Source organism: Dermacentor variabilis, chromosome 3 (assembly GCF_050947875.1).
Source record: "Dermacentor variabilis isolate Ectoservices chromosome 3, ASM5094787v1, whole genome shotgun sequence".
Lineage (NCBI taxonomy): Eukaryota > Metazoa > Arthropoda > Arachnida > Ixodida > Ixodidae > Dermacentor > Dermacentor variabilis.
This window is the reverse complement of record NC_134570.1, coordinates 29,107,902-29,124,098: the sequence shown is the minus strand read 5'-3', so window position 1 is coordinate 29,124,098 and position 16,197 is coordinate 29,107,902. Positions and strand designations below refer to the sequence as shown.

The 16,197-nt window shown below is 44.1% G+C and overlaps 1 protein-coding gene across 1 annotated transcript; it reads right to left on the bottom strand.

Annotated features, from left to right (window-relative positions):
* Positions 1–281: 281 nt before the first annotated feature.
* On the bottom strand, positions 282–16,106 carry Scox (Synthesis of cytochrome c oxidase). Its single transcript, XM_075684606.1, has 7 exons — positions 15,910–16,106; positions 15,758–15,838; positions 15,596–15,686; positions 7,228–7,425; positions 3,243–3,335; positions 1,950–2,065; positions 282–569 (listed from the first exon to the last, which is right to left on the bottom strand). Exons 1-7 carry the CDS (start codon positions 15,985–15,987, stop codon positions 420–422), a joined length of 807 nt encoding a protein of 268 aa, XP_075540721.1. The 5' UTR covers positions 15,988–16,106; the 3' UTR covers positions 282–419.
* Positions 16,107–16,197: the final 91 nt, after the last annotated feature.

Below are 16,197 nucleotides of genomic sequence, written 5' to 3'. Positions count from 1 at the left end.
AAATCGGCAATTTGCTTTGTTGTATTGAAATTTGACTCCTTACAAAAAGTACAGCTGCCGATGGATTTTTTTTTTCACGCTTATACATGCAGACAAGAGGGTGTACAGACGACACACTGTTGGACTGAGCATCACTTAACTGTGAATTTTTTAATCTAACGGCACGTTCTGCCATGAGAATACTGAAAATGCTTTAAGACCTAAGACAAAAGAACAACGAAAAGACAGGGCAAGTGTTTTGTTCTCTGTCTCTCATTGCGCTTTCAGCAACACACACTGTAGAGCATAGCATCAATATTAGTTTATTCATAAATGCACATTACCTAACCTGGCACATACGTGCCATATTTACAGTGTCATATCTTGAATCGCATTTTACACACATTGTAAAAAAAAATGGCTTGAGTCTTCTAGCTTATTCAAAACCAAGAACTTCCCTTGGCATGCTTGTACTTCGCTTCTTGCAGCTGAAGAGCTGACGCTATCTGCTGGGCTGTCCTGTTTTGGCCATAGTAGTCGACAAATTCCCCATCAGGGTCCACTAAGTACATGATAACTGTGTGGTCAACCTGAAAGGAGGTTTGAATAGAGAGCGTCATGTTATGTAGCGAAAGCCTTAGAAATAATGGAGCATCTGTTGCCTCCTTGGGCTCTTGCAAGCTGTACACCAAGGAGTTGACATATGGGCACATTCTACCAATGGATAATTTGTAAGCTGCAACTTTAGAGTGTTTTTAATAAACAGTGATTGTGGACTTGTCGCATATCCGAACACATGAACCCAACGCAGTCAAACTTTGATGTAACAACTGTGGGTATGACAAAGTAAAAAAAAAAAAAATCACAGTTTTAGGTTGTAGGTTTAGCATATGTTTTTTAGGGGTGTGGTGATTGTGACAGCTATCATACGTGAAGATGTGGACAAATGGAATGCTGTAGTTGCTGTAGTCTCACCTTGGTATATCAAACAGTGATTACAAATTATCAGATATAACAAGGTAAATCTAAAATTTGGTTGGCCATGCTTTACTACAATTAGTATTCTACTGCTAAACAAAACTGAAAATGCAAGGCCTGAGACCAAAGTTATAGGAATGGGAGTTCTTGATTTTACACAGGTAAATGCCGAAAGCTGCCTACCAATCCCAATTTCAGAAATTTGGTTTAAGCTGAAAAGTGCTGAATTTAGAAATTCGTCGTGGCGTGTCACCCTGGGTCCGCATGGCTGGACCTTCGGTGCTCGTGCTTAAGCCCCCTCGAAACGCAACGACCTGAGCGGCTATGCCTCTCGGATGCAGCACTGAACTGCTTTCCTTTCCTGTATCTAGCATCGACATGGAGTGCAGCTTTTTCCAAGTGAGAATGATAAACAGAAAGGAGTGCTGCCAGCCTCTCTGATAACAATCTCCGCATGTATACGCGCATCTACTTTAACAAATTTCTAGTGTAATAAATCTGCCTCACTGCCTTTGTGACAAAGATTTTTCATGTTTTAGTTTCCTTCCCAATATAAACACATGTAAGCAGTGTTTCAAAGGGCTGAAAGTGCCGATAAGGCTGTACTGTAAAAAAAAAGATAGGCATCGATAAGTGCCAGAAAATGAATCCCCAATAAATGCCTGCACAACTAAAAAAAAAAAGCTGCCAAAAACTCCCATCCCTAGTTTTCATAAGCGTTCACTTGCATTACCAGATTTACAAGTTGTAAAGGAATTTCAAGTATTACGGAATTTCCATGACGCCGTCACTATGTCTGTAGTATGTTGCTAGTCGGATGTGACGGTATATGTGATTTGACCTTGAGTATACACTATATGCCGATCAATAGACAGGCCAACCCTATGAAGCACAAATATTCTACACGCAGTTACTGAAAAGCCGATAGTGACAAATTTACAGGCATCTTGGAGAGCAGCAGGGCAGCGAATATCTGTTGGACAATGACTTACGATGTAGTCGTCGACTTCATCCCGAGGGCCAGCACTGAAGTATACTCTGAAAGCTCTCGATGCCTTTTCAACCTGTTCCTTGGATCCAGTAAGGCCCAAGAGTCTTGGATGAAATTCTATTGTAAAGATGGAAATGGGCAATTAAACAAGCATGATGACTCCACTACATGGTTTTATTGAAACATGCCTGTGGAAAAAGCCATTGGCAACAAGAAGAAAAAAGAATGACAACATGACTGCTGAAATTACATGTGCACATTTTATATTAAAAGAAAAGTGAAAAAAATAAGTCATAATGCATAAAATTAAGTGTGACTGTGTATATGAACACTTGGATAGGCAAATTTAACAAAACTGAGTGAGTGTACTTTACATTAGTGCCACTTGCAGGCTGTCATACAGAAAGGCTTAGTGACCATCACTATAGGATGCATTTGCCTACGAGTGTGATTATTGAACTAACTTTGCTGTGTTAAGTACGTAGCGTCGATGGCAGTACTTCAAATATAAATATAATACTCAAACAGTAAACGCCAATTCTGAAACCAGTATTTTTGTAATTTTAAATGTTCTAACGGTTACGAAATACTTGTGAAAACTGCTAATAAAAATGGCCATGCTTCCTCTGTGAATGAATTATGTGTTGTATTTTGGGCACCACAGCTTCGCAAATGTCAGGACTTCCAATGTGTAGCACATTGCGTTGGATGCAATGTTGCCTGGTCTTTGCTCATGACAACTGATCAAGTTAATGTTATTTTGCAAACATTGGCTAAAAGAACAAGCATATAATGTGCTGGCTGATTTACCAACTAGCACTGCATCAACTGCAAATGACTTTCCTTTCTCAATTAAAGTGACATTGTTGCTACAAACAGCTCTTGCTTGAAGTGTCGCTTATTAGGCCACGCAGTGCAGTCACCGCTACAGATTATATCAGCCAATCTGGAACAAGAATTAGAAAGACTAGTTCTCCTGTGCACGAGAAGACAAATGGTTCACAGGATGACGGAGATTTGAAGCGATGAACAGTGGTCGAACAATGCATGTTTTAGACTAGAAACAAAGTTTCAACAAGGGGACTTATTTTCGTCACACATCCCAGGTAAGGACAAGCCACTTTGCTGAAATGTGGGCTCTAGCCTGAGGCATCTCTTGTTCAACCATTGTTCATCACTGACCACTGTTGATGTTGCACTGACGCATTCCATTCCCATGTTTTCCTTGCAAGAATGCAGGACTTTCTCTGAACAAAGCTATGTTGACTACAACATCAATGAGAATTGGTTTTACCTCCGACATAAGCCTTGACTGCCTTCACATCGTCCCTCTCAGGGTCTATTGATATGAACAATGGTTGCAATGGGAAGTCTGGTGCTTCTTTCTCTGAAAAAAATAGAAAAATAATAATAAGCACACTTAAGAGCTGACCATTGGCAACACTGCTTCATAAAAAGTGCTTTTAATTTGCATGTGGTGAGTGTTGGAGTATAATATCTTTAGATCTTGAAGCTTCACAATTAAATACATGAAACAATCAATTAAATTCAGCAAAGAAAAGTAGGATAAAGGTATGTGTATGGTAAGCACGAAGTCTGCACTGAATGAAACACAGTAGTCGCAATGTGTGTGACTGAATAATACTGCGTGCCAAAAAAGAAATAAATAAATTTGGTGTTTTATGTGCTAAAACCACGATCTTACTAGAAGGCACGCCGTAGTGGGGAACTGTGGATTATTTTTGATGAGCTGGAGTTCTTTAATGTGCACCCAACATACATATGCGGGTGTTTTTGCATTTTGCCGCAATCAAAATGTGGCTGCTGCGGCCAGGATTACGTACCATGACCTCATGCTTGGCAGTGCAACGCCATAATCACTAAACCACCACGGCAGGTTATCGCTCGTTACGGCGAAGTGTATATGTGGAGGCACATGGTATGTCCAAGGTCCAACTCCTCTAATTCTAAGCTGAAAGGTTTTGTAGAACATGGTGCAGAATGCGTTTACAGTAAACCTCGTGACATTTTTCACTCCTTGCTGACTCAATTCAATTTAATCAATCAATCCTTTATTCAGCACCGTTTCAAAGTGCTAGCAACGTGGTGGAAAAAGCCTGCAGAAGCGCTGACTTTTGAGGTACCATGCCCCCAGTTACAATGGCGGCGACAAGGGCATCATTATAAGTACACAAAACAGATGCCACATATATATATATATATATATATATATATATATATATATATATATATATATATATATATATATATATATATATATATATATATAAAGTGTTTTCAGCATTCAGAATTGTACAATGAATAGGTCATAACAAATTATCAGTGACTCCTGAAACTTCTATATTATATCAAACAAAAATTAAATAGAGAAGGACAGAGCTAACTGCATTTCAAATAGATACTTCACAGTGTGCTAGAAAACCACAAAAAAATAATATATCAGTTGTAGCACTTAGTGGTCAGTACACCAGATGAATGTAGCACTGAAATCGCAGCTCAAATAAAACTATATGCAAGGCAGTGAATTTTTCATTGAACAAGGCGTGAGCGAACCAGCATAGATATTTAGGGAATGTAGATTATTTAACATATAAGGTAGCTGATGCTTTAGTCTGCTGTCCGTAACTGGGTCTACTGACAGGAAGAAGTCACTGTGTTTACATCCATGGTTGGATGTATTGCAATGGTCTTGTTTTTCTATTTGGCATTAGTTTTGCAAAGTTTTCTAGTGATCTGCTAGGTGCCTTTTTTTTGCCTGATTTAGTGATGTATATGGCTATATTCATAAAAGCAATTTGTGTTTGTACAATTTGCACAAATTTGTGCAATTTGTACAATGCAATTTGTTCGAGATTTTGTGTTCATGAAATGAATTATGCATGGCACATCATAGGGCATATTGTGAATAATATGCATAGGTTTTTCTGAAACACTTCAATCTTATATAGGCTAGTCTGTGTTGTGGTGCCCTATACTAAGTTACCGTAGGTTAGGTGGCTAGAAAAGATTGAGTTGTAGATGAGATAATTAATAATTTTGCAATAAAGTGTGTTCAAGTTCATTATACCACATCCCTTGAATAGCTTAACTATTAATGAATGGATGTGGGCGTTTCATGTCAGATGTTCGTTAGATATTGCTCCAAGTGATATTATACCACTCACACAGGGTATGTTAGCGTTGCTGAGAGACAGGATTGGCAGAGACAGAAGTACTTGAAGTGCCATGAACCCATGATTTCAGGAGGTGGGCATCACCGCCAACATAGACACTCTACTCTCTCCACTTGCCTCGTCTAGCCTCTGCATGTGAAATTCCTTCCCTGCATTCTCCCATACTGGAGCCTAAGAATCATGGGATGGATACATCACGGGCCCTGCCTACTTTTGTATTTTTTTCTCTCTCTCTCGTGTTTTTTCTGAGTGGCACACTTCCGATGATGGTCTCATACGCGAGCTGTTGAGTTTGTTTCATTTCACGTAGCAGACGATTTTGCATGCCCGGCACAACAACACTTGATTAGCGGTATAAGTCGGTGCCACAGTTACGAGCATTCAGGCAGATGCGAGAGGATGAAGGAGCATGATTGGGGCACTGGGACATGGTAGAAAATGACAGTTGCGCGACTGCATGATGTGGGAACAAGCAGACAAAACGGGAGTACATCTTTATCTTGCTGTGGTGCAAAGTAAAATGAAAGCATGCAGAGATTCGGTTTGTATGTTTTATTATTTCTCTAAACTTTAACTTGTCTATTGATGTGACAGATTAAACAAATAACTGATGTTGCCTTGAATAATTCTCTAGATCACATGTCCCTGTGAGTGATGTCACAGCACTGCAATGTTCATAGGTGCACACTTGTACGAATGACGTCGACTCTCCGGCTGGGGGGCACGGTGCCCGCAAGGAGGACGAACGGTGTTTGGTTTGAAATTTAAGCTCTTTCTGCTGCACGTAGGGATGTAATAATTGGCAGACACGATCGTTGGTACGCATTGTATGCACTGGGCTTGTCAGCTCAACATGGCCACACCTGGTGAGGGGCCCTAAGCTCCATTCATGGAAGATCTTTTAGTACTTTGTTACCGATATCGAATAGTGCTTTGCAAGTAGCTCCAGTGATGAATATGCTAGTGTCTTTTGCACACATTACAAATTTAACATCTGAGGTAATACATACAATGTTATTTATAAAGAGGTTAAACAATAACAGCCCCAAGACACTGCCTTGTGGTATTTCTGTCTTAATTGGCAGAAATATGGATTTAATTTTGCTTATTTCAACACACTGAACACGAAATAGTAAGTAGGTATTAAATCTAATGCCACACTGTGCAAACAGTAACACTCAAGTTTATTAAGTAGTATAGTATGGTAAAGCTTGTCAAGTGCTTTGAAGAAATTGACAAATATTCTGTGTTACTCGGAATAGTCTGCGTAAATTGCCAAAGTCAATAATAACCTGTTTTGTTACAGCAAAGACAACTGTTGAGAAATCCACAAAAATGGGAAAGACTTGCAATACAAGAAATACACCATCGTCCTGCAAAAAAGCTTGTGTGTCTATGTATTACATATTTGTATAGTATTTGTCAACAGTATGGCATATCACAAGTAATTATCACTGTTAAACCAAAGACCCCCCTCAAAAGTTATATTTGAGCTCTGGGGTTAAAATTAAATTGTGGGGTTTTGCGTGCCAAAACCACTTTCCGATTATGAGGCACGCCGTAGTGGGGGACTCCGGAAATTTCGGCCACCTGGGGTTCTTTAACGTGCACCTAAATGTAAGTACACGGGTGTTTTCGTATTTCGCCCCCATCAAAATGCGGCCGCCGTGGCTGGGATTCGATCCCGCGGCCTCGTGCTCAGCACCCCAACACCATAGCCACTGAGCAACCACGGCAGGTAAGAGCTCTGGGGTCACAACTATACATATTCATGTATGTATCTACCATGAACTTTTTGCATGTATCAATGAACTCTTTCTAAGAGCCGCAAAACAAAAAGGCTATTTGGCAAAATGCCTGCAAGCGTTTTCACACATTTTGGTTCATATTTCAGCAAGCTTAAGGAAACAGATGAGCCATGAGCGTCTTCTTACTGGCACGAACAACATAAAACATTATAAAAGCTCTACTCAACAGCTGTACATTTCAGCAAAAGAGCATTATTTACATCCATATAGAAAAGGTTAAGCGAAAGTCATTTTCCCAGATGAAGCATCATGCCTGAAGAAAGAAAAGTTCACCCACCCATGATATTTATGACTTTGGACAACTTTTCGAGCTCGTCGGGACAGATGTCTGGACAGTGTGTAAACCCAAAGTAAATGAGCAGCCATTTGCCCAGAAAGTCCTTGCTTGACTTGGGCTCATTGTTGTGGTCAACCAGCTCAAAACTGCCACCGATGGCTGCCTTTCCCAATGCCCTCTTGCGTTCCTTGTCCAAAGCTGCATGAAGATATCATTAAATTGTGAATAATTGTAGATCTCGTATGCTCTATCCGAGCATCACAATGAGATGGTAAATCACATCAACTGGGTTTCAGCACCTGTAATCGCCACAGAAAAAAAAAAAGCTTTTGGACATATCTGCTCTTACAATTACTACACATACAAACCACATCACACACAATAAATCAGGCACTAGGTAATCTGCCTGACATTTGCACGCACTCACTGTGCCATCTACACGTACATAAGCCACTGCCATAGTTTTTATTAGCGCTCTGTGAACAAGGGACCCATATGGACCACAAAACATCATCAATATTATATTTTATTTATTTTAATTTGTAAGTGTATGTTTTATTTCAATTATCTACCTTCCTCACCAGATAGGCTTCTGTCAAACACTGGACTAAGAATGCATCACTTACACCAACTTTCTTTCATATCAATGCAATATGCTTACATGTAATTGCCATATGGTAAGTCAAAATCCAAACAAGACAAAGGATTTACAAGAAGATGGATACTTTAAGAACTCAACACTGGTCAAACAAGAAATGTCTCAGGCTGAAATCAATGTTTGGACAAGGGGACTCATTTTTGTCAGTGCTCTGACGAAGACGAGTCCGTTTGCCACAATGTTGGCACCATGCTGGAGTTTCCCTTGTTTGGCCACTGTTGATCACATTAAGTCAATGCACTGTGTTTATGTTCAGCATTATGTTCTTTTTCCTAGGTGGTATGGCACAACTCAGTGGCGAAAAGTCGGCATGCAATGACAAATCAATAAAAACCTGCTACTCGCACCGTCATTGGTGGAAAGCAGTCTACTGTTTTGTGTGCTGCAAGTGTGACAATCATGTTTATTCACATATTCGGGAACGAAGCAACTCTTTCAATGACCTCCGAACTAGAGAGAGAGAGAGAGCGAGACGGCCTGTAGAAAAAATAAAAGTGCCTTGTCTTGTCTCCAAATATTGGTGCATACCCACTACAGGGGAATGGCCAAGAAGCAAGTGGTTTTAAGTATGTGTATTAGAATTAAAACAAAAACTAACATTGCATAGCAGAGCATGGGTTAAAGAAATATTATTTAGAAGTTAGAAAAAATCCTGTTAAGGCTTTTGGGATAAAATCATTTAACATAAAAAAGTGAAATGATAGGAATAATTGATAATTTTAGAACTTCAGCAAGGTACTTTTTTTGTGTCTAACAAAACAGTAAACTGCAAGAAAAGCATCCCTGTGGCTGGATCCCAGTGAAGTCGCCCCAAAAGAAAGAACGGTTTGCGAGGTTAGGATTGCGTGAGTTACGAAATGAAATTTCTAAGAATTTTCTTTGTCTTAAAAAGCGGTGGTACGAGGCAAAAAAAATTCTAATAGATTCAGGTGCATTGCAAAAAGAACATAGAGGGGCCACAGCGGGACCAGACCTGTGTAAGCAAAATTTAGAGGCACTATGCGGCATCTCAATTTTGTAGAGGAAACTTCAAATTGCCTCGAAAGACACAAATTGTTATTCCACGGGAAACAAAGATGGTGGAATTTAGAAGACGATGTTAGAATCGATTTTGTGTAATTCTGCGATATAGAGAAATTTGTGTACCTAGCTGCGGTTACATGACAGGGCCATTGAGGGATGCTTGTGCGAGTGAATCAACCATTTCATTCAAGTGCAACCCACGATGTCCCGGTGCCCAAAGCAAGTATACTTGCCGCAAGTACGGAGGAACCATTGAAAACAATGTTTGGAGAATTCTTTAATGCAATAAGTGCTGTGCATACAGACAGCGAGTCTGTCACAATAACAGCTAATGAGTCATTTGGGAACGCTTTCATAATGCTAATACAATCACTAATAATTCTGCCTGAAATATGTGTGTGAAGTAGGAAAGGTGAAGAGAGTAAGGCCATTGCAGAGATTCAGAAAAAATCCCGCTCCTGCCTTCTCATTGCACATAGAAGTGCCAGTAGCTAGCTGGCTTAGGTGGCCTTGTAATATATTGATTAAAATGCCTGCTAGGCAATAGGTAAGCATGATTTGGAAATACGTCCCCAAACTCAATTTTGAGGCCTGGTAAGGCATCATTCAAATGGAAAACTTGACGTATAGACACATTCAATTGTTTTAACTGTGCTTGCATCTTTGCAGATACAAAGAAAACTAAACACCCGCCTTGGGAGAGAGAGAGAGAGAGAGAGAGAGACAACTTCATGTAGTCGCCTGCAGAACGACACCATGACTAAATGGCGCCGTGACACGGGCCCTGACGTCTTCTCAGCGGGTGGTCTCTACTCAACTCCAGCGCGTGTTACTCCCGCGGTTGGTCGCCCTGTGGGGCAACGTTCCGTCGGTTTCGCTCGGCCTTTGTCTTTCAAGAGCCGCCGAGACCTGCTGGTCGGCCCAGGTTTGGCTTTCGTGGTCGTAGCATTCCGCCGCAGCCGCGAGTCGCGGAGGAATCGTTGTACTTGTCGAAGCCTCATTGGGGAACTTGGTGCAATCCCATAGGATGTGCGTCAGGGTGGCCCTCTCCCGCTGGCACACGCGGCACACATCACTCACATATAATTTAGGGTATAGATGAGTCATTAATACTGGGGTGGGTAAAGAACCAGTTTGCAATTGTCTGAACAGCACCGCCTCCGCTCGGCTCAGCCCCGGGTGCGGGGGTGGGAAAGTCCTTCGAGCGAGGCGGTAGAACTGGGTAAGTTCGTTGAACGTCGTAATGCGGTCCTTGGCACTACACCACGTTGGACGGTCGGTTGCAGCGGCGCGGTTGGTTAGCGCTCGCGCCACTGCGTGTGCCGTCTCGTTGTGGTTATCGTGCTTCTCGGACGCATCGGTGCCCGCGTGTGCCGGGAACCACTTGATTCTAACACACCGATTCTGTCGTTGCAGGTCAGCCGAGCACAGAACGCGCACAGCCTCACCACACACTTTGCCCTTTGCATAATTCCGCACTGCACTTCGGGAATCGCACAACACCGTCTGGCACCCGAGGTCGGCAATGGCCAGGGCAATGGCCACCTCCTCCGCCTGACACGCCTCGCGGACCCGTAAGCTCGCCGCTGCCCTCGTCGCGCCGGACGACGCCTCGATGACGGTAGCTACGAACGCCGCGCAGTCTCCCTGGTATTCTGCCGCATCCACGAACCTTGCGTGCTCGTCCTTGGCGTGAAAGTCGATGAGGGCCTTGGCCCTCGCCGCTCTTCTCTCCTTGTTGTACTCCGGGTTCATGTTTCTCGGGATGAGGTCCACCCGAATCCGGCGCCGGGTTCCGTCCGGGACAGAAACGTCGCTACTCGCCGCTTTCGCTCCGGGCGTGAAGCCCAAGTATTGAAGTATGCGCCTGCCGGCTTCGGTCATAGAGAGCCGCTCCAGCTGGGCGGTTCGTTGCGCTTCCGCAATTTCGTCGAGGGTATTGTGTACCCCCAGGCTCAGGAGCTTGTTGGTGCTCGTACACTCGAGTAGTCCGAGCGCCGCCTTGTAAGCTCGGCGTATCAGGGCGTCGATTTTATTCCTTTCACATTGCATCCAGTTGTGGAAGGCTGCAACGTAGGTGACGTGGCTGATTACGAAGGAGTGCACAAGCCGAATCAAGCTTTCCTCCTTCATCCCGGCCTTGCGGTTGGCGACCCGTCTGATGAGACGTATTGCGTTGGTAATCTTGGCTGTAAGGCGGGAAATAGTCTCGTCGTTGCCCCGTCGCTTGTCTATGATCATGCCGAGCACCCGGATTTTGTCGACCTCCGGGATCACGTGGCCGTTCCTCGTCACGATCTTGATGGCCTCGTAATCCCTCGCTTCGCTCCTCTTACGTCTGACGTATTTCGGTGGTAACACCAGCAGTTCTGACTTGCTCGGTGAGCAGATCAAACCAGAACCGTTCAGCTGGTCTTCAATCGCGTCGACGGCTTCTTGCAGCATGCTCTCAATGTGACCATCGCTGCCTCCCGGAACCCACAGCGTGATGTCATCGGCGTAGATGGTGTGCCGGACGCCCTCGACGCGAGAGAGTCGCTTGGCCACCCCGATCATGACGAGGTTGAATAACAACGGCGAGATGACCGAGCCTTGGGGGGTCCCGACACTGCTGAGCCTCTTCTCTTGGAGCCGTAGATCGCCGGCGCAGAGCTCAGTAGTCCGTCCCGTCAGAAAGTCCTTGATATAATTGTGTGTTCTTGCGCCCATGTTGAGTCTGGACACCTGGGCTAGGATGGCAGAGTGCTTCACCTTGTCGAAGGCGCTCTGCAGGTCCAGCCCCAGAATGGCCTTGTTGTCTTTCGTTAGGGTATCTTCGTCAATTATATCTTTCTTCAACAGAATCATCGCGTCTTGGGTGCCGAGGGAACGCCGAAACCCGATGATCGTGGTGGGGTATAGTCCCGACTCCTCCAGGTAATCCTGCCACCTACACATGAGGACGTGCTCCAACACCTTGCCCACGCAGGACGTGAGCGAGATGGGCCGGAGGTTGTCCGTGTTCGGCGGCTTGCCTGGTTTGGGGATGAGTATGGTCTTGGCAGTCTTCCACTGCTGGGGCAGTGACCCCGCACTCCAGCACTTGTTGTAGTAACCAGTGAGGTCTTCGATGGCCACATCGCTGAGGTTCTTGAGCGCTCTGTTCGAGATGTGATCCGGGCCGGCCGCCGACTTGCTGTTTAGTTCGTGCAGGGCCGCTCGCACCTCCTCGACGCTGATGTCGCGGTCAAGCTTCTCGTTGGCTTGACCGCCGTACTCAGGATGCCTTTCCGTGGGTGTAACCGGAAGATACTTGCTGTTTATGCGTCTGATTACTTCAGCTTCCCCGTTTTCCTTGACTGCTCTGTGAATGATCTTTGCGAGGCGGTCGCGTTGGTGGGACTTTGTTTTAGTCTCGTCGAGCAGATGCCGCATCAAGTTCCAGGTTTTGCCGCTATGCATCTGCCCGTCCGCAGCATTACAGATTTCGTTCCATTGTTGCGTGCAGAGCAGCCGACAATGAACTTCGATGGCGCGATTCAGCTCCGCCACCTTCTTCCTTAGGCGCCGATTTAGTCGTTGTTTCTTCCACCTGTTTAGGATAGATTGCTTTGCTTCGAATAAGTGCGCGAGACGGCTGTCAACCTTGTCGACCTGCTCATCCGTTTCTATGATTTTGGTCGCCTCCTTGACCTTCCCCGCGATGTGAGCTGACCATTCTTCTATGTTATTGATTTCCTCCATCTCCGTTGGTAACAGGCTACGGAAGGCATCCCAATCCGTAAAATAATGTTTTCTGGTGTCCTCCGAGGCCTTGACCTCTTCCGGTATGATGACCTCTACGATGTAGTGGTCGCTGCCGAGCTCTGACCCCGTGTTGCGCCAGGAGGTATTCCCCTTCTCGTCGTTCTTCACGAACGTGAGGTCCGGCGTCGTATCCCTGGACACAGAGTTCCCAATCCTTGTAGGATCAGTCGGGTCTGTGATGAGGGTGAAGCCCAGGTCCAATGTGTCTTGGAACAGGTCTCGCCCCTTGGCCAATTGCTTGTTATATCCCCATGCCGGGTGTGCCGCGTTGAAGTCCCCGCAGGCGACGAGCCTGTGAGTCCCCGCCACGGTGCTGGCTCTGTGAAGGAGCGTCTTGAATTTTTGCTTCCAGTGTGAAGGGCTACTGTAGACGTTAAGCAGAAAGGTGCTGTTCTTTTGTTTCTTGCCCGTAACGACCTCGATGAGAGTGTATTCAATTTTACTATTGTGCAACTCGTGCTCAATGAAGGTGAGTCCCTTGCGAACCAATGTGCATATCCCTCTGCCGCCGCTGACCTTTGGAGACTTGGCGTATACGCGATAACCGGGTAGCGACACTGTATCAGTGCGAGTCTCTTGTATCATGATTATATCAGGCTTGTTTGCTACTTGTGTTATGTGTTGCTGCAAGACTGCCTTCTTGCTAGCGAAACTGTTACAGTTCCAGTGCCAGGTCACGAGACCCTTCACTGCTGTAGTTGTTGTTGTTGCTGGAGCGGCCATGATTGTTGCTGATTGTACTGCCGCGTTATTTGCTGTATTGCGTTCGTTAACTTGGGAAAGTTAACGCCTTGGGAAAGGCAATCCAATCAAAAATGTAAGAAATGTTTTTAATTAAAAGCCTGACCGGCAGAAAGTCAAGTTTCCTGTAAAATAATAATACCTGGAGAATATTTAGAAGCAAGATATACTAAGTATGCCGCATCTGAAAGTATGGAACGACGGTTTCACTGAATTACTGTTAAAATTCCTATGGTGAAGAAATCTGAGCAGCAGAGACAGCTTGGTCTAAAACGCTCTCTTTCAAGAAGTCCTTCTTAGCAGGCGTCCTCACATGTACTTTTTAGCCTTGGAGTTGGTGAGAGAGCTAGACTTTTTGTCTATCGATGACCTTGTGTGGTTAACAGATGGGGGGTCGACTTGTTTCTCATGTTGTTGTTGTAGATGTAGAGCCTGGATGTTAGTGGCACATACTTGTTCCTATCTATGTAGATGTAGATCCTTGTGATCTACTGGCACATACCCACTCTGGGGGATTGGCCAAGAATCGGGTAGGCTATAGTAAAGTGCAATATAAATCAAAATTTTACAATAGGTAAGCTATAATCAAAAGATAGAGAGTGTAGAGCCTGCATGATTTTAGGAAACTCACAATTCTACCCTGACCATAAAGTAAAAACATTTCAAGTTCAATTTTGGTTAAAGGAGGCTAAGAAATTTTGTATTCAGAGTTTAAATTTCATTGATACTAAAAGAAAATTTTGAATGGAAGCGCTAATCCTTCTGTTGCTATGCCCAAGTGTAGAGGCACCCAAAGAAAGCAGATATTGAACAGTTAAATCTGATCCAAGAAGGCGGAGTGGTGTTTCTAATACCTGTGTCACACGGGCACATTTGGAAGGCCTTCCAGTCGATGGCCTTCGAAATGCCACAACTCTATCAACTCAAAGGAGTTGTTGCGCTGCTACACGGCACTTTCGAAAGCCCGCTGAGCGGCTCAGGCGTTTCTCGTAAAATTGTGTGGCGCTGCGGATCTTTACTTTCGTTTTCATGCCACGAAAAGTTAAGCAACATTCAAACCACTTAAAAGCACTATCATTTCTTTTATGTTTGTTTATGCATTTAAAGAAATGTTTATACATTGCCATACATATATGTTTAGTTCTTAAGTTGTTGAGTAGCGAAATTGTGGCAACGTTTGTGTCGCTGTTGTCGATAGTATAGGCAGTTCGCACATATCAAGTGGAAAAAATACTTTATTGAATAATTAATAACACTCATATATAGTATTTTTAGAGCATTTTGGTTTGATTTGTTCTTTCCAACCGAGCACACTGTGAACGAAAGGGCATGTTTGCACTGTTTCCGTTTCCGTTGCCCAAAGGCCTTCGAGATTTCGCTAGAGTTTTAAGGTGCTCCGTTGACTCGATGGACTATTCACTCGGCGGCTTTCAAAACCGGCCGTGTAGCAGCTCGTACTTGACCATTGAGCCAACTGACTATTGGTTGAAAGGCCTTCCAAACACCCGTGTGACACGGGTATAAGGTTCATTTTCTTAAGCTAATAAATCGTTGACAAGAAATAAAAAAAAAGTGCTATGGTCTCATCTTCCCCACACGACAAATCGGTGAGGGGGCAAGTCCAGCCCTGTATAAATATTTAAAGAAGCTATTCGACCACGAAGCCTACCAATAGTTACTTCAATTTTTTTTTTATAAGCAAAGCATACTTTTCCAGGTGTACAATAAGTGTTTAAAATTCGAGGAATTTTTTATAGATGGCACTGAGAATTCTTGCATCATCATTTGCCCTATAAGTTTTGCAGCTGCGATCAAGGCTGATGTAACTACGCTTTCGCCAATGAATCAGCCGTTTGATTTAGAACTAGGCCGGTATGCCCAGGTATCCTGACTAAACGGATATTAGTTAAGTGTTGAGGTACTAAGGATTTAAACACTCCCAGAACCAGAGACTCATTAGGTGCTGTGAGTGATGTACTGTTTCCTTCGTCTTTCTCGTCTGCGTTTCTTCAATGCTGTGTTTTCTAGCTACACGATATTGCGACTATTTGAAAGCAGTTCTCGAATATATTTTGACAGCTTCGCAGGCTGGCGATCCTTTCGAAAGCAAAAATACCAGAATGCAACGAACGCGCAAAACGACAAAAGGGCGTACCTCACCTTGCTGCTTTTTCTTTTTCGTGTACAGCATCCAGCCCAACAGGCAGCCGCCGACGGCGAAAGTGATGCCCAGGCTTTTCCACGTGATCGGCTACGCAAAATAACCCGGCAACGTAATGTGCTTCATACGTGCGCCAAGTTGAGAACATAAGTAGCACATACCACTTTCTTGTCTTTCGGATTTCGTCTGTCAGTAGCGAAGTTCCTGCAACTTGGTGCGAAACGAACTTCGTAACATTGGAGCTGAAACGAAATTTCAAGCGAGTTAACGCCCTGTCTGTAGGTGCCGTGTCGGCGCAGTGTTTTAAAACCACCTTTGGAGGCGATCGAAAGGACAGGTTCAGTGTCCTCGACAGTACAAGACGCTGACATCGGCCCAACTTTAGTAACATGACTTTGAAACGTCCTAATGACGAAAGTGAAAGTTGGAAGAACTCCCCGAAAACCAGTCAGCACGCGTTTGTTAACAGTCTGCAACAAACCGTAATAGCGCCATTGTCATGGTTGCCGGAGCACGCTCACTTTGTTCGTCAAATATGGCGGGAAGGTGGTATTAATTAAGCTATAATGAAGCTTATAGTTCTTTTACTGCACTTTAGGAA